This window comes from Haliotis cracherodii, unplaced genomic scaffold (genome assembly GCF_022045235.1).
Source record: "Haliotis cracherodii isolate W230 unplaced genomic scaffold, xgHalCrac1.p SCAF_5, whole genome shotgun sequence".
In the NCBI taxonomy this organism is placed as follows: domain Eukaryota; kingdom Metazoa; phylum Mollusca; class Gastropoda; order Lepetellida; family Haliotidae; genus Haliotis; species Haliotis cracherodii.
Window position 1 is genome coordinate 15,407,511 of NW_027266308.1, and position 18,551 is coordinate 15,426,061.

The 18,551-nt window shown below is 37.9% G+C and overlaps 2 protein-coding genes across 5 annotated transcripts in view; one reads left to right on the top strand and one right to left on the bottom strand.

Moving 5' to 3' along the window:
- LOC139442983 (uncharacterized) overlaps nucleotides 1–7,334 on the top strand; it is a 57,013-nt gene extending 49,679 nt beyond the window's left edge. The window contains exon 3 of one of the 2 annotated variants that reach the window (XM_071223912.1): nucleotides 2,087–7,334. In XM_071223912.1, the coding sequence (XP_071080013.1) occupies nucleotides 2,087–2,550 (464 nt within the window). In that variant the 3' untranslated portion in view covers nucleotides 2,551–7,334. The remainder of the gene's footprint in view (nucleotides 1–2,086) is intronic. The other variant, XM_071223913.1, reaches the window with a different exon arrangement.
- Nucleotides 7,335–12,912: 5,578 nt separating this feature from the next.
- LOC139443108 (protein stum homolog) overlaps nucleotides 12,913–18,551 on the bottom strand; it is a 92,848-nt gene continuing 87,209 nt past the window's right edge. Inside the window, exon 3 of one of the 3 annotated variants that reach the window (XM_071224049.1) lies at nucleotides 12,913–17,841. In XM_071224049.1, the coding sequence (XP_071080150.1) occupies nucleotides 17,780–17,841 (62 nt within the window). In that variant the 3' untranslated portion in view covers nucleotides 12,913–17,779. The remainder of the gene's footprint in view (nucleotides 17,842–18,551) is intronic. The other 2 variants (XM_071224050.1, XM_071224051.1) reach the window with 2 other exon arrangements.

Here is an 18,551-nt window from a genome sequence, read left to right on the forward strand (position 1 = left end):
TTTGCAATATTGCTCCCATGAGGGTCATATATCATATATCAAACAGCCATATCTTGTCTTAACGTTATTTGTCTGGACAACCAGAAATAGAATCTTTCAAGAAATGTTTTAGTTAATGCAGAATCAAACTTCAACCAAACTTAGTATTGAATATGGAGTTTCAATGAGCTTGAAGTGTTCTTCAGTGATATCATTTTAGGTGGTTAGATGAAACGGAGTTCAATGTCGCGTTCAATCTTGCATTCACGTTTGTGTGTTTGTGTGCGTGATGTAAACCCATCGAATTATAGAAATTGACAAGTAATTCAGTTTGTATGATTTGTGTACGTTTGGCATTGTTGTATTGCAAGAAATATGATAGAACATACACCAGTGGCATATACATTAGAGGCACCTATAGTTCATAATTATTGTAATCAGTTAGATTCTACATATATGATTAATTCATTTTTATTGAATACAATTTACTAAACAGATTAATGCATTATTCTATTTAACTAATATGCACAATAAAGTACACTCATTCATCAGTGTTAATTCAACAGCAACGCAATATCATGTAAATTAATTTCTGATAAAGAAATATAACTATACTTAACTAAACCAAATTAATCTAAATTAAACTAAACTTAACAAAACTGAGCTGAGCTGAGCTGAACTTGACTAAACTAAACTAACCTAACATGAAAAAAACAAGCCGGCATATGCATTTCTCCACTATATAGGCCTTTACGTAAATCAATATTTACAGATTTGTCAATCACTTGTGACAGCAGAGGAAGTCAAAGTCTATACACCAAACAACAGTTCGTGAGGTCTTGGCTGTGTACTGTACACTGTAGACCAGGTCTGTAGAATCACATCTGAGGTGCGTCCTCTATCCAACGTTGGTGGAACGTCACTGATAAATCCTCACTGGGGGCTCCATTTGTAACCGGGGGTGTTCATGAATAACACAGGTCGTTATTTGTCGTGAGAATTTATTATCAGAACAAACGCCCTGAAACATATTAAACTCAAAGATAGATATACACGTAAATATATATGTATGTTAATATACACAAACATAGATATATAAGAGCACATCACATTATATTCATTCACATCGTCACACCGACGACATCATAGGAATAGATAGAACTCTTGCTTTCAACAAATACATTAAAGGATGTGTTATAACTTACAATAACTATATATACATTTGTATCCCTATACATGTGTAATAATATGATAAATACAATTAATTAATTTCATTAATACACAAGAAAATACAAGCATACCCTGTAGGTGAAACTGGGGCGGGAACTGCGTTCACCAACGCAAATGACAGGACTTATAATGCCTGCATCTAAATACAAAGACAAATATACTCACTAAGGTAAAACGGGTTACCTTAGAAAACATGAATTATGTGTTACACATACAAATGAATGCTTTACATTATACATAAATAAAAATCGCAGAAGCAAACACATACATCATAAATACATACCCACTCGCTCATTCATTCTCAAATGAAACATTTAGGAAAGGTGAAGATATACAGTGCTAACCTAGTTAAAACATGGCTGCAATTATATGACTACATGTAATGACCTACCTAAATATGTATTAAGACTGTGTAACACTACAGCTGATTACACAAAAAGATGCAAGTACATTATAACAATATGTATAGAAACATCACTAACCTATATGGACGGTCTCATATGAAAATACTACACAGAGCAGATATTTGTTGTCCGCATGGCAAGGTGTAGAGGCTGGTGTGCTGGTTAAATGCTGGGTGTTAGTATTTGAAACAAGGCCAATCAGGCGCAAGCTGTACTAAACAAAGGACCGACCCAAGGTTTGGATAACGTTTGTATTAGGGTGTCATCTAATTTTCATGTGTGTATTTTCTTTTGTCCAGTATATAATTTGTAATAGGTTTTGTCGAATATTGTATAATTAAGCCATTCCACTGATTTATGAGTGCTAATTCAATTTATGTTAACACAAGACCATTTACGAATAAAGTATGAAAAACAATACATTGATTGATTGATTGATTGCATTGAAATTAACATTTATTTTTATTTTTCAGAAGAATATGGTAAATCAAAAGAAGTGCAACACACACATACAATAAAAATATCTCCCAAGCACGAAAGAAACTATCAAGAAGCATCCACAAGCCGCGACACCCTAACACCCAGTAGCAATGGAACCGTAAAACATGGAGACGATATGTATTTAAGCCCAAGTGCAGCCAGCCATCCGCAGCCAATGATTACACTTCAACAACCCCCTCTCTTGAACCATTCCGTGGAGAAAATCTCCCCCTCGCGACCTTTAATGAACGCCCGAACAAGGCATCAAAAAATTCTTCAAAGGCAGATGTCTGAAAATCAGTTGTCTCCTTTTACGTTGACCAATGAAAAACTGGAGGCTATTGTCATACACGACATTGTCCCAAGGCCCACACGTGCTGCTGCTGTACAAAGGACAGAGACAGTTGAAAGTGTGGAATCCATCTCGGATTCAGAAGATCCAGCTGGAAAGTCGTGACGAGGAATACGCAGGTGGAACAGAGACACTCTCCATTGTGGTACCTCTCTGCTCACGATTTTTTATACATAGTTATACATGGCCTTTCACTCACAACATTACCAGAGAGTTTTGGTCTGTTTTTTTCAGATATTGTTTTATTTTGAAATATGCCTATGTTTGTACGATGATATATATTTTTTCGTTAAAGGAATAGATCCAGATGGGGAATGTTAGGGACAAGCTGAAGTCATTTATAGTAAGATGTTTGGGTTCGCTGATCAAAGTACCCACAGAACTAATAAACGGTAAGAACACGAAACAAGTTGGAACATTTGCATTTATGACCAAGGTGGCTGTGTTCTTTATTAAAAATGACAAATATATTTAATAATTTCACTAACAAAATAAGAAATATGCAATGCGTTGAGAAGAAAGTATTAATCGACCATTGGAATTGCTTGAACTAAATATTGTGTTCACATCTTTGGCTTGGTCAATATTGAAGTAACTATTTCTTTGACTAACACGCTTCTTATGAGCCAACTGTACCTTGACCTTCGCTCTCTGTCGGTAGTAAATGACATTCTCACCTCTTTCGCGATGATGTCACTGTAACTTACAATAATTTGTTAATGTTCGTAATATAATTCGTCGCTTCCATTTTATTTGGATTCTGTGTCCCAGGACAGAGATGCGACTGTGAATATTCTTATAATCTCTGATTAATGTTTATGGCACGTATTAAACGAGGACCTCGGACCCCCGGTGTATATAAATGTGAACAGTGCTTCTACCTACCCCTGTATGGTAATGGTACAAATAAAACCATCTGAACATGTCATATTTGCAGATAAATCTTATACTCACGTGATAAAAATAATATTATGACGATATTTTTATCAATGTATCACTTGTATGTTATCAGAATGCCATCATCATTCATTCACCTTGTCATGACAGGTTTTGGGTATGTAAACTGCTGGGCAAAAGAAAATATCTGGATTTGGCCTCAAATACAAACGTTATCAAAACGTCCCGAAACTCTGCAAACGTAAGGTCAAAAACACATATATGATATCCGTGTCAAATACATCAACATTGAATAACCATTTCTTGTTTGTTTGTTTCTTGTTCAAACATGGGTGTATACTTACTTTTGCCCGGGGCGGTAGGGTAGCCTAGTGATTAAAGCGTTCGCTCGTCACGCCGAAGACCCGGATTCGATTCCCGACATGGGTACAATGTGTGAAGCCCATTTCTGGTGTCCCCCGCCGTGATATTGCTGGAATATTGCTAAAAGTGGCGTCAAACCATACTCACTGACACTGACACTTACTTTTGCTCGGCAGTTTGTGAAAACTAATGTTTTCTACATAGGTATGATAACAACGCTAGTGTCCCTTTATAGCATAATGTTATTAACTAACACCGTTAGTATATAGTAAACATGATAGTTCATGACATTAACATACTAAGCAGATATTCACATAACTCTGTATTAATATAACTAATATATAAATGTGTAAACTTTTGAATTCTAAACACATGTATCAAAACTACATTGCGCTTACTATAGGTATGGGATCAAAGCATTTTGTGACCACTATGTGACCATTACAGATGTAAAACATATTATAATTCTTGTAGACTGAGAAAACGACATATATATGTGTGAATTTGATCAAAGCATATTATTCCGACTTCATATTTTAATACATCTGCAGTGGAAGATATCAACTGATTACAATCTGTCATCAAGGGAGAAGGATGCAGTTGAGATCAGTTTACCATGATCTTTCATGAACTACGTCAGTATTTAAGTACATGTTATCAGTTGTTATAACAGTGGTGTGTCAAGCAGCACACACCATCCTGGATGGTATAATGTCATGTTCTCAAATGTTATTAGGCGCCATTGGATGTTTCAATGTAACCGTGTACTTCAACCATGTTTTTCATCAGTGTATCCTCAGTCGGCCCTCGGCGCAGCATAATTATATGTCACATATGTTCCTGTCTTTGGTATGGAATTTATGTGTGTTATACGTTTGTTGTGAGCTTTATCATAACACCGTCAATTATTGTAGTCAAGTCAGAATGGGTAGTGCATAAGAGTTATCTCCCTTAGTTGCCTTCCTTCCGTCATATATTTGCATAATTATCGCTATCATCGCATATATGAAGAAAGCTTTTGTTTGGGATGAGAACTTGTCCAATGACCATAATATTGATCAATTTCTGGTATTCCTTACGATGAAATACGGTTGTTTTCTCTGTAAACAAAAACATGTTTGGAATTGTATCTAAAGCGCGTTTTCGTGTCATTTACGCAAATGTATTGTATTGCCGTTAATGTTTATGTATGTGGGCCACAAACGCTTCCAAAATAAAGTGCGCAATAAGTCGCTTAATTAGCTACCTATAAACGAAGCTTTCTTTGGGGCAAGTGCACCATGTATTGATGTATTACGGTAACTAGTGGTGTGTGATAGAACTTACTGATTCAAAGTACACACGACTGAGTCATCAGTTTTCCCATACGATAACGGTTTGCCTCCCAATGTTAGACCACCGTGAAACACTTGGACGTAGAAAATACCTGATAACAACGTCATTGCAAATCTCAATTGTAAGTTGAACATTGCAATTTAACCAGGAAAACTGGTACAAGGTCACAGTGGGATCCAAAGACATAAAAGCTTTCTATCTTTATCATTAAGAGAGGAAAACTCGGAAGATCAACATCCCTCATCTATTCCTGCTTTCAAAATCTTCTTGAAGGACAATGACAAATCAAAAGGTCCAACTCTCTCTCGTAATTCGGCTTTTCTAATCAAATTGTAAAAGATGAATAGCTCAAACCATCGTTTACATGATTATATGTTTAACTAATGAGGGCAACACTATTTTAAGAATGTATTTTGTAGAGTCTAAATATTATAACATAACGAAAGCTGTAGTAAATATCGAGGTTTGAAGCCTATCATTCTGAAATATGAAATGCTCGGCATGAAGACTATTGGAAAGTTGAAGTCGTCCCTCTCGTCATTCAGTCTTATTGATATTTTTTGGCACTCTAAATCTAAATACACAGATATCAATATGAAACAAATGAGGCGGTGTCTCTGGTTTCTTTTATTTCTCGCTCAATGGAAGGGAATTGACTAGTTCACCATTATTGAATATAACAGGTCTTCGATATACCTAAAGTTAAACTTCTCGGCGAAATTACCTTGTTTTGAATTTGCAATTCCGAGAAGAAATATAATTTATTTGCATAAAGAAACAGACTGCACAATTGGTGTCCATGCTCGAAGCTGTATTACAAGTGTGAATGTAAGCATGGAGCTTATCATGTTCCAAAGAAGAATACAACGGCTGAAATACGACTGCGGTTTTGAGATCTAGTCCATTCCATCTAATCACTATGGAAAGCAGAACTGCCAAACGATGCACTGACCCATTTCAAACAAAACTCTATCTGTGTTTTACATTAATATATGTCAAGGATACGAAGTCGATTGTTATACGTGTTTTTATACTGACATATTTCAGAAGGTGTGTACAGTAATGTACGTAAGATGGGATGTTCTGTAGATTGTATTTGTTTATTTTCTATTCATAACAGAATATTTGTTGTTACAAAAGAGTTGTATTGCCAGACAATATATTGGTAGTGTAACGTCCCATTTTAAAACATGCAGCCATGTTGCTGATAAAGAAATACATGCCTAGTCAGTACATTTTACATTAATTGCGAACAGACCGAGAAACAACTGTGATGTGTTGATCGCGGTAGGATTCCGTCAAGATTACGATTGGTCGCGTTCAAGGACGAGTATTTACGGTAAATCTGGGATTCGAACAAAACGATCGTAGGGCTCTGTGATGCCTAAGGGACGCAATTCTCTACAGCAAACGTCGTCTTTGACGACCGTGTCTCTCTCGGCCCTAAGAGAACGAACACCCGTATTCGTTGGTGTTGGCATATCATTCCATGGGATTGGCAGTAGTAGCTTAATGTTTAATATATGGCACACGTTATGTCCATCGGTTGTGCCAGGATCCAATGATAGTTGGTTTGATTATGACCGTTGGGACAAAAGTGTCGACCTTATGTGCCCCATTTAGAGTGAGTGAGTGAGCGTTGTTTAACGCAGAAGTCAGCAATGTACCAGCTCCAACACGACGGTCTGTGAATAATATTGTCTGTGCCACTCGAACCGATGACTGAAGCATGAGTAACGAGCAACACTTTAGGGGTAAGATTAAACTTAATCAGCCAAGTCACGGTGCCTGATGACCCAATCCTCATTCGTCGGCTCTGGCGACAAGCAAGGGTGAATGGGGATCAGTTCTGACCGGGAAACCCCACGGGGGATTCCATTTAAGTCTTACCTGAATATTTGAAAGGACTCGATCATATTTTTAATATCCTTCATTGAAAATGTCAACAGCGAGAACGCCTTCATGAACTTACACATACCTCCAAGGGACAGACGTATTTTTCAGAACTGTCATACGTGTTTGGGATACTATTTGTGGCAGAATGAAAAAGACGCGGATTATAATTCTATTAGAAACACGTTGATCGATAACATGTATTTATATTATATTTTGATAGGACTGTCATTTTCGCCACTGGTATTGACGTCATTCAAACGTGACACAGGTGTATGTATTTATCCATTTATCCAATATGTTCATAAATCCATATTTTCAATATACATTCCCATCAACTGTGAAGTAAATACTATGTGACAGAAAGTATGACATGTATGTTGATACTGTTAGATATCTGTCTGCATCCTCATTGTTTGGGGGGGGGGGGGGGGGGGGGATGAACTGTCACATCTGTAGGAACTGGAGCAACAATTTTAACTTTATAAAAAATAAAATAAAAAATGACACCAGTAATAGATACAAATGAATGTAACATTGAAGCATTATAATCCCGTTATCAAGCGATCCCTATCAAGTGTGTTCGGTGCACTGTATCTCGTGTCATCCACGGGGAAATCTATTGCTAATGAAATCTACATGTTTTGAAAATAAACCTTTCCCATGTTCTATAAAAGACGTGTGTTTTGTTCTTTGGGCTAAACATACCACCAACACCAAAGAGTGGTACTGGCCTAGTAGAAGTATAATGACGCTCTCAGCAGTAATTACAGTTGTATGGCGGCGTGTAGCCTTCATAAAGGAGGACAGCCGGAAAATAGGCAGGTCTTACTCTTTGGTGAATCCCACGAGCAGGGGTACATGCAGCAGAAAAACCAAAGCTCATAACCAGGGTGAATATAGGATTCGAACCTTCGATCATGTTATGCTGAGATGCCTGTAGGATGCAACTCGAATACCACCGGACAACCAACAGGGCAACAATGCCCTGTCTTGTCTTGAAGCACCATGTCTGTGTTCATGGATTTTATCAAGATATTAAACGTGTACAACCTTATTGCTATGGTGCGGACAAACAAAGGATCATAATCAGGGCTGATAGTGGATTCGAACCCACGGGATGCTGACACTCTTAACGGACGCAACTCCCCTCGGCGAAGAGCCGACCGTGTCCCCTGAGTTCATTAGGTAACATGAATATTAATTAAATGAGTTCAACATCCACGTGCCAGGCTATCCGAAGGTGATTCATCACAATGTGGTATTTATAAATAATCATTAAAACTACATGTTGCTGGCAAACGGAGGTTGCGAACATCAGACTCATTCGGCTGACCTCTGTTCCACAGGTCATAATTTAACCAACTCTGAGAGGAATCCATATTGGAACGGATATTCCACTAGTTTCACTAGTTCACGTAACGCGTGGTTTACTTCGTCAATTAAGCGAGATAAAACTCACTCACTCAATCTGTAAGTACTTGTCCATATTTCCATGACATTCACAATCGCATCACTGTTAGAATATTGGTTTAACATGTTAATAAACATTAAAACAAACAAAATTGTAAGGAATTTAAACAACTAAATACGCCGTGCCATAAGATGATGCTTGTAAATAGAGAAAAATCTGGTACACCATTGCTTCGCTCACAACAGCGTCATAGGGAGACCACCTTAACGAAAAATAACTCCCAAATATTTCTCCTCATTCACAAAGATTACACTGCACACATATTTCAATTATTATAAAGAAAATACCTTCTTAGGGGCAACGTTTCAGTTTAGGTTCTATCACCGTCATCAAACAAGTGATGCAGATGTACAGAGTATGGCAGATAAGCATACATACAGGTATGAGGTGGTTCTGATACAGTTGAGTAGATGGACATGTAGTAACAGTGGAGTGGCGCAGCCTGTGATGTACGGCTGGTATAAGCTTAAGGTAGACAGGCGGAGCCAGTGGTAGTTAACAGAGTTCGGCAATGAAGCCACTTACGATTTCCTCACTAATTTTGCTAAAGAAGAAATTATCTTATACTCCAGAACAAGGATCACAGTTTTGTTGCCATCAGATAAGTTTTATGAATGATTTTCCTTCCATTCTTGTCTGTCTGTAGTAAAGATCCATCTTCCATAATTTTCTTCTATTTATTTCATTCTAGTAGAATCTAGAAAAACAATTCTCAATTTCCTTTCACACATAATTCATACATGTTTTTGCTGCATATGATTTTCTGTCTTGACAATTGAAAGATCAAGTTCATTTACTCATTTTTCATAAATGGCATCGGGTTAGAATAGATATTCAATAACTCATGCTTCGTTGCGTGCATTCTTCTAAGAGTGTGGTAGGCAGGGCGACCACATTCACTGAACACCTGTGAAGATCCGGGCTAGAATAGGTATTCAACAGCTCGTGCTTGTCGTAAGAGGCGACTTTTGGGATCGGGTGGTCAGGCTCTCTGACTTAGTATGTCATAGTATCCCAATTGCGCAGATCAGTGCTCATTATGTCAATCAAGTGATTGTCCAGAGTCGATCATTTACAGACCGCCGTCAAATAACTGGAATATTGCTGTAACAAACAAAATAAAAAAAATGTTCAGGGAGTCCAAGAGACCCCGCCTATCCTTATCGTTAAAGCCTTCATTCGCCACTGAAAGCAAGTCCCTGTGTTCGATGCGACACATGGGATGCCTGAAGCCCTTTCACGTGATACCCTGTTGTGACTCACTACTAACTGCGGGACAATGCATATTTTAAAACTCTTCGTACAGCCATGGTAACAATAAGGAGTGGAAAAGGCAGCGTGGATTCGACAATCCTTCAGGAGTTATCCTCCCTGGTGCATCAACTGTTGGATAACGACCGAGCCGGGATGATATGATGAAATCACGGGGGCTCTGTCACGAAAAGGGGTGTACATGCAGCGGATACGCCTCGCTCACAAACCATGCATACATCATGCAAATCCAATTGGTATTTCGTGTCTTGTGAAATCGCACGTGTGAATGCTGTTTTGGCACTGATGATATACCATACAATCGCTCAAGAAAGCAAAAGACTGATTTTCTTTTTGTAAACTCACAATTGTCAGACGTCTAAAGCTTAACCTGACAGTGAATTCTGTTTTTAACAGCGCTTTGAATAGCATATCAGTTGTATTCGTGCTTGTCGGCTTAGTGTGGTCGGAAAGAACCCAAGAAAGCAAGCCTAAGACGTTCACCACAAACAAGAGCTTGTAATCGAGCCGAACCTTGGATTTTATTCCACGATCATTGGATCCGAGCACGCATATGAAGCGACGAATCTCTGCTGCCATAGAGGGAAAGGTCAGGGGTAGGACTTCTATGTCACACTGTAGGCAGAACGTGAGTGTTTGGTCTTGAATCACCAATCCCTAGAGTTATCACATTAGGCATTACGTGAGTGTAGGTTCTTGAATCACCCATCCCTGGTGTTATCACATTAGGCATTACGTGAGTGTAGGTACATGGATCAGGAACACCTGGTGTTATCACATTAGGCATTACGTAAGTGTCGGTTCTTGAATCACCCATCCCTGGTGTTATCACATTAGGTATCACGTGAGTGTAGGTTCTTGAATCAGGAACACCTGGTGTTATCACATTAGGTATTACGTGAGTGTAGGTACATGGATCAGGAACACCTGGTGTTATCACGTTAGGCATTACGTGAGTGTAGGTTCTTGAATAAGCCATCCCTGGTGTTATCACGTTAGGCATTACGTGAGTGTAGGTTCTTGAATCAGGAACACCTGGTGTTATCACATTAGGTATTACGTTAGTGTAGGTTCTTGAAGCAGGAACACCTGGTGTTATCATGTTAGGCATTACGTGAGTGTAGGTTCTTGAATCAGGAACACCTGGTGTTATCACATTAGGCATTACTTGAGTGTACATTCTTGAATAAGGAACACCTGGTGTTATCACATTAGGCATTACGTGAGTGTAGGTTCTTGAATAAGCCATCCCTGGTGTTATCACATTAGGTATTACGTGAGTGTAGGTTCTTGAATCAGAAACACCTGGTGTTATCACATTAGGCATTACGTGAGTGTATGTTCTTGAATAAGCCATCCCTGGTGTTATCACATTAGGTATTACGTGAGTGTAGGTTCTTGAATCAGGAACACCTGGTGTTATCACATTAGGCATTACTTGAGTGTCGGTTCTTGAATCAGGAACACCTGGTGTTATCACATTAGGTATTACATCAGTGGAGGTTTTTGAATCACGAACACCTGGTGTTATCACATAAGGCATTACGTGAGCGTAGGTACATGGATCAGGAACACCTGGTGTTATCACATTAGGTATTACTTGAGTGTCGGTTCTTGAATTGGGAACCTCTGGTGTTATCACTGTGGATATTACGTCAGTGGAGGTTCTTGAATCAGCCATCCCTGGTGTTATCACATTAGGCATTACGTGAGTGTAGGTTCTTGAATCAGGAACACCTGGTGTTATCACATTAGGCATTACGTGAACGTAGGTTCTTGAATCAGAACACCTGGTGTTATCACGTTAGGCATTACGTGATAGTAGATTCTTGAATCACCCATCCCTGGTGTTATCACATTAGGCATTACGTGAGTGTAGGTTCTTGAATCAGGAACACCTGGTGTTATGACATTAGGCATTACGTGAGCGTAGGTTCTTGAATCAGGAACACCTGGTGTTATCATGTTAGGCATTACGTGAGTGTAGATTCTTGAATCACCCATCCCTGGTGTTATCACATTAGGCATTACGTGAGTGTAGGTTCTTGAATCAGGAACACCTGGTGTTATCACATTAGGTATTACTTGAGTGTCGGTTCTTGAATTGGGAACCTCTGGTGTTATCACTGTGGATATTACGTCAGTGGAGGTTCTTGAATCAGGAACACCTGGTGTTATCCCATTAGGTATGACGTGAGTGTAGGTTCTTGAATCAGGAACACCTGGTGTTATCACATAAGGCATTACGTCAGTGGAGGTTTTTGAATCACGAACACCTGGTGTTATCACGTTTAGCATAACGTGAGTGTAGGTTCTTGAATCACCAATCCCTGCTGTTATCAATATGTATATTACGTCAGTGGAGGTTCTTGAATCACCTGGTGTTATCACGCTAGGCATTCGGTGAGTGTAGGTACATGAATCAGGAACACCTGATGTTATCACGTTAGACATTATGTGAGTGTAGGTACATGAATCAGGAACACCTGGTGTTATCACATTAGGCACTAGGTGAGTGTAGGTTCTAGAAGCAGGAACACCTGGTGTTGTCACGTTGGGCATAACGTGAGTGTAGGTACATGAATCAGGAGCACCTTGTGTTATCACGTTAGTCATTATGTGAGTGTAGGTACGTGAATCAGGAACACCTGGTGTTATCACATTAGGCACTAGGTGAGTGTAGGTTCTAGAAGCAGGAACACCTGGTGTTATCACGTTGGGGATTCGGTGAGTGTAGGTACATGAATCAGGAGCACCTTGTGTTATCACGTTAGTCATTATGTGAGTGTAGGTACGTGAATCAGGAACACCTGGTGTTATCACATTAGGCACTAGGTGAGTGTAGGTTCTAGAAGCAGGAACACCTGGTGTTATCACGTTGGGGATTCGGTGAGTGTAGGTACATGAATCAGGAGCACCTTGTGTTATCACGTTAGTCATTATGTGAGTGTAGGTACGTGAATCAGGAACACCTGGTGTTATCACATTAGGCACTAGGTGAGTGTAGGTTCTAGAAGCAGGAACACCTGGTGTTATCACTTTGGGGATTCGGTGAGTGTAGGTACATGAATCAGGAGCATCGGTGTCATAAATGTAGATATAACGGGAGTGTAGATTCTTGAATCTATCTCCAATTTGTCTGGGGTCTTGTTATAGATATTGGAATATGAATATACCAAAGGTATTGACAACAAAATAAAGATTTGAAGCTTTTATTTTCTGAAATACTCCGCCGCTCGTCACAATCACGTTATATGTAAAATACGAATATGACATAAACATAAAAAAATCGTCAACGTCAAGACCAAAAGACATTTTACACGACATTTGTGTGACAGTTGTAGATGTAATGCCAAATACAAAGTTGATGGTCGATAAATAATTAAATAAATGATGACATTCACAATACAGAACCCATGCATGCAAAATATAATTATTGTAATATTTGATATTTATTGATTTGTTGTTGAGTTCACGAATTAAAACTTCAGCTATTTCAATACCATCAAACAAATACACCAAACTCAAAGATATCACATTTGACCAATAAATAACATTTCATCAACTCACTAACATACCATTATGTGTAACTTATCAAACAAGACCATCACAAACATACCATCGGGTGTTAGTTATCACACATGACCATCACAAACTTACTATTATTTGTAACATATCAAGCAATCCCATTACAAAATATTATTTCACTTAACAAGAGAAAACATTGCAAATTCTCATTGACTTTATCTCAGCAAGCAAACATTACCATTGCGTTTCATTTACCCAACAAGAACATTACAAACGTACCATTAAGTTTAACCTATCAAGTAGAACCATTTCATGTTTACGATTAAGTTTAACCTATAAAGTAAAACCATAACGAGTGTACCATTAAGTTTAACCTATCAAGTAGAACCATTACGAGTGTACCATTAAGTGTAACCTATCAAGTAAAACAATTACGAGTGTACCATTAAGTGTAACTTATCCAGTAAAATCATTACGAGTGTACCATTAAGTTTAACCTATCAAGTAAAACCATTACGAGTGTACCATTAAGTTTAACCTATCAAGTAAAACAATTACGTGTGTACCATTAAGTGTAACTTATCCAGTAAAATCATTACGAGTGTACCATTAAGTTTAACCTATCAAGTAAAATCATTACGAGTGTACCATTAAGTGTAACCTATCCAGTAAAATCATTTCGAGTGTACCATTTAGTGTAACCTATCAAGTAAAACCATTACGAGTGTACCATTAAGTTTAACTTATGAAGTAAACCACTACGAGTGTACCATTAAGTTTAACCTATCAAGTAAAACCATTACGAGTGTACCATTAAGTGTAACCTATCAAGTAAAACCATTCCGAGTGTACCATTAAGTGAAACTTATGGAGTAAACCCATTACGAGTGTACCATTAAGTGTAACCTATCAAGTAAAACCATTACGAGTGTACCATTAAGTGTAACCTATCCAGTAAACCCGTTACCAGTGTACCATTAAGTTTAACCTATCAAGTAAAACCATTACGAGTGTACCATTAAGTTTAACCTATCAAGTAAAACCATTACGAGTGTACCATTAAGTTGAACCTATCAAGTAAAACCATTACCAGTGTACCATTAAGTTGAACCTATCAAGTAAAACCATTACGAGTGTACCATTAAGTTCAACCTAAAAAGTAAAATCATTACGAGTGTACCATTAAGTTTAACCTATCAAGTAAAACCATTACCAGTGTACCATTAAGTGTAACCTATCCAGTAAAATCATTTCGAGTGTACCATTTTGTGTAACCTATCAAGTAAAACCATTACGAGTGTACCATTAAGTTTAACCTATCAAGTAAAACCATAACGAGTGTACCATTAAGTTTAACATATCAAGCAAAACCATAACGAGTGCACCATTAAGTTGAACCTATCAAGTAAAACCATTACCAGTGTACCATTAAGTTGAACCTATAAAGTAAAACCATTACGAGTGTACCATTAAGTTTAACCTATCAAGTAAAACCATTACCAGTGTACCATTAAGTGTAACCTTTCAAGTAAAACCATTACGAGTGTACCATTAAGTTTAACCTATCAAGTAAAACCATTACCAGTGTACCATTAAGTTCAACCTATAAAGTAAAACCATTACCAGTGTACCATTAAGTTTAACCTTTCAAGTAAAACCATTACGAGTGTACCATTAAGTTGAACCTATAAAGTAAAACCATTACGAGTGTACCATTAACTTTAACCTATAAAGTAAAACCATTACGAGTGTACCATTAAGTTTAACGGAAAATGTCACCAGCCCAGTCACTAACATTGATGGTATAAAGTCGTAATGCTTGTTTAGTGTTCCGAGCTTGGATTATAGGATATTTGTGTTTTAAATAGTTCGGTGTAATAAGATTCCAGTGCTTTGTTAAATCAAGACCAGCATGTATCGAATCACTATTTTAATTTACATAATACATTCTACATGATTAGGTCCCGTGGACCGTCACGCAAAAATGTATACAGACATCAAATAAACAAGGAATATACAAAATGCAATGGACAGTTATGAAATAAATTCAAAATATACAAACAGTTTTAAACGCATAAAAAGGGCAATGTCATGACTGATAAAGGACTAGGATCAATAGAGATACAGAAAATACTGTTTGGAAATCAGATGAGAGTTATATGAAAACTACCATATTCCCCAAAATGAATATCTATCATAACGTTACACATGATAAACGGTTGTTTCGTAGTGCAGACATCACTATTTCACAGAAGACAAACTTCACAATCACCTGACACGAATCAGGCGAACTCGGAAAGGCCACCCCAAATTGATCGTTTCCAAATGTTTTTTTTCTGAAACGAATGATTCTAATTGACTTTATATGGCATTTATTAATTATAAATATGCTAGGAAATACATATTTACCTTCAATACCGGTATCTCAACAAATATTTTCCAGTTTTCTATAAATAGATCCAATAAAGGTCAATAACAAAACTTCAAAATGGTTTATCCATAAAACGAACCAGAAAAATCGAATAAACAGATTCTACGTTTGAAAAATTGCTTTAAAAAAAAAAAAGGGAAACAACTCTTGTCGCATTATTGCACATCTAACCAGAAAGTCAAGTGCCTGAAGGTTAAAGGTATCGATTTCTGTTGTATACAACACTGAATGGATGAGTTATTTATGATGAGGGCACTAGGTCCATGTGGAATTGGCGGCCCTAGCAGGTTGGATTCAAGTTGTTGAAACACCACTTCTGTTGTCTGATATATTATTTATGTATATAATTCTCATAGCTATTTAATGATTACCTCAAGGCTATAATCACACATGGCACTGAACACGTCAATACCTAGACTGGAAAAGGGTGCCAGACCAACGAGAACACTTTCTCTTTAAAGTGGGAGAGAAGGAGATAGTGACACCAACTGTGTACGTCCACACTGATGAAACCGACGAACAGCGTTGCGCCCGCAGACCAAAGATTCGAACCAACCAAGAATGCTAATGAAATACCTCATCTTAACCTTCATTATGAACAGGCGACAACGTCAAAAGCTGCCAGTTTTGATCAAGTACGAACTACAACTATCCAATATCTTTGATGCGAATAATTACGTACTTGAATAACAACACAATTGAATAAATATTTTAGACCCAGATACAAGGAAGGACTCAAGATTGTGGCATATTTACAGTTTGATGAAATTAACTAATCAAAAGAAGTTAAAGAACATCCGATTTTCTTTTCAAACACTATCGTTAATCTGTCATGGTTGGTGGGCATCGCAACACGCAGCCGTCCAATTTTGTGATTTCTTTAACTTATTTTGAGTAGCATATTATTACATTATGTAACGCAGTGAATAATGAAGAAGTTTGAATAATGATCTTCCTAACCCTGAAATGACCCCAGCAATAGTAAAGGGTGTCCAAAGGCTCAGATGGAGGGGCACAGAACGAAAGACATGAATACATGTCCCTGATGACATTGCACCAACATTACGTCATATGATAACTCGAGCATACATTTTGTCAGGGATGAGACAAGCTACGGATGTGAAGCCAGCTATGGGTCTGACTCCTACATGTATTTCATGGCAGTGCTCCAGAACAGGGACAAATATTGTCACTTCAGCTTCATTTTAAGTAGTATGGAAACAAATGTGTGAGATACCTATAATTATCTTTGTTTTCGGTTTTATTTTCAATATCATCTATTACGCATTTGAAGTCGTTCTTTTGTGTAACTTAATTATTACATATTTAAACAAGACACACTGTTTAACCGAAAGAATGATTTATCAAAACGTGTGAGACGAAATGAGGTGGGCTTTTAGTAATTATTCTGCAATATTACGACGGGTAGTAGGGGATCCTTACCTTATTAACTTTTTGTGAGGAATAAATGATCTTAGCAAACGAGGTCACAATCTATATGTGTCGACGTGTATCCTTGCAATGCTAATCGGATGCTGTTCAGACTAAGAAAGGGAGATTAAAATAAATCAAACCGTTCTTTTGCTCAATGAAATATTTTAGAGATGAATATTGCACCAAATTTACAATCAATCGTGTGAAGAATAATATCATCTATGATCATACAATCCTAATATGAATGGCGTTTCAGTACGATCTCGTAACAAAACAATAAATGTTATCGTCCAGCTAACATGACAACATTACATATGAATATAAACCACTCTGGCGGAGAATCACACAGAACATGATTAAAATGAATGTCACGGCGTTTGAAAATGTTCAAAATAATATTGACATACATTTCGCAAAATATCGGAAACACCCGAGTTCTGCCGAGTTGCTGATCACGTGACTCGATACACTCAACAAAGGACACCACACATGCCAGCGACAGACGCTTCTGCAGAAGATAATTAAATCCTTCAGCAACCGAGTGTAACAGAGGGGCCTGTATCCACGCATTCCTGAGTGTAATCTAAGTTATTTCCCTCTTTCTCAAACTCTGGTTGGCTTTTCTTGACGTCTCGGCATAACAAGATGGCACTCGCGTGCCACCGACGATAGGTCAGTGCATGTGAAGAAAGGTCACAAAGGGCAGATCACTCTACACTGCTTTGCCTTCTGACATAGTAAGGTATCCTTTGGGATTCGCCCGATGCCACTGGAAACGGAAGTATTGAAAACTAATGACACTATGTGAAACTGATCTAAACATATATGGATATAAAGCTTGTGAACAGAATATAATTTGAAAAAAAACATGTACTACGAAATCAAATAAAAGACAGCTCAGATCGGGTACATGTGTCAAAGCAAACATGCTAAAGGAAAATGATAATTCTCTAGAACACTGGCGGATTTGATATTCTAGAGGGCACATAAGTTCTTTTTCGACACAGAAAAAAACATATTTTAAACTATACATTCTATTAGTCACACTTCACACCACAACACACTAAGAAAACCGGTTGAGAAATTCGCAGAGGAATGCTAAAATACAGTTCGGAAGTACTCAGCATTCCGGATCAAACATACATGCAATTGTTAGTTGAAAATAGAGTTGTGGGGATTAAATCTCCCACATGGGGAAGCAGACAGACTGAGCGAGTGGGCGTGTGACCTTGGTTGACATCATTATGAAATCCACTGGATTGGTGAAATCCACGAGCACGTGTCTATGGTAGAGGCAAACGTACCGTGATCTTGTGCTAGTCTCACAGTTCACAGCAATGTTGATGGCGGAGTGTAGGTGGATGGTGAGCTGGACAAGTGAATTGGTTCGAAACTTTCCTCTGTTCACCAACAGCGAAACTGTACCCGACAGGATGAAAGGGTAATGCGGAAGCAAATCTTCCGGTGTCTAAAGGGCAG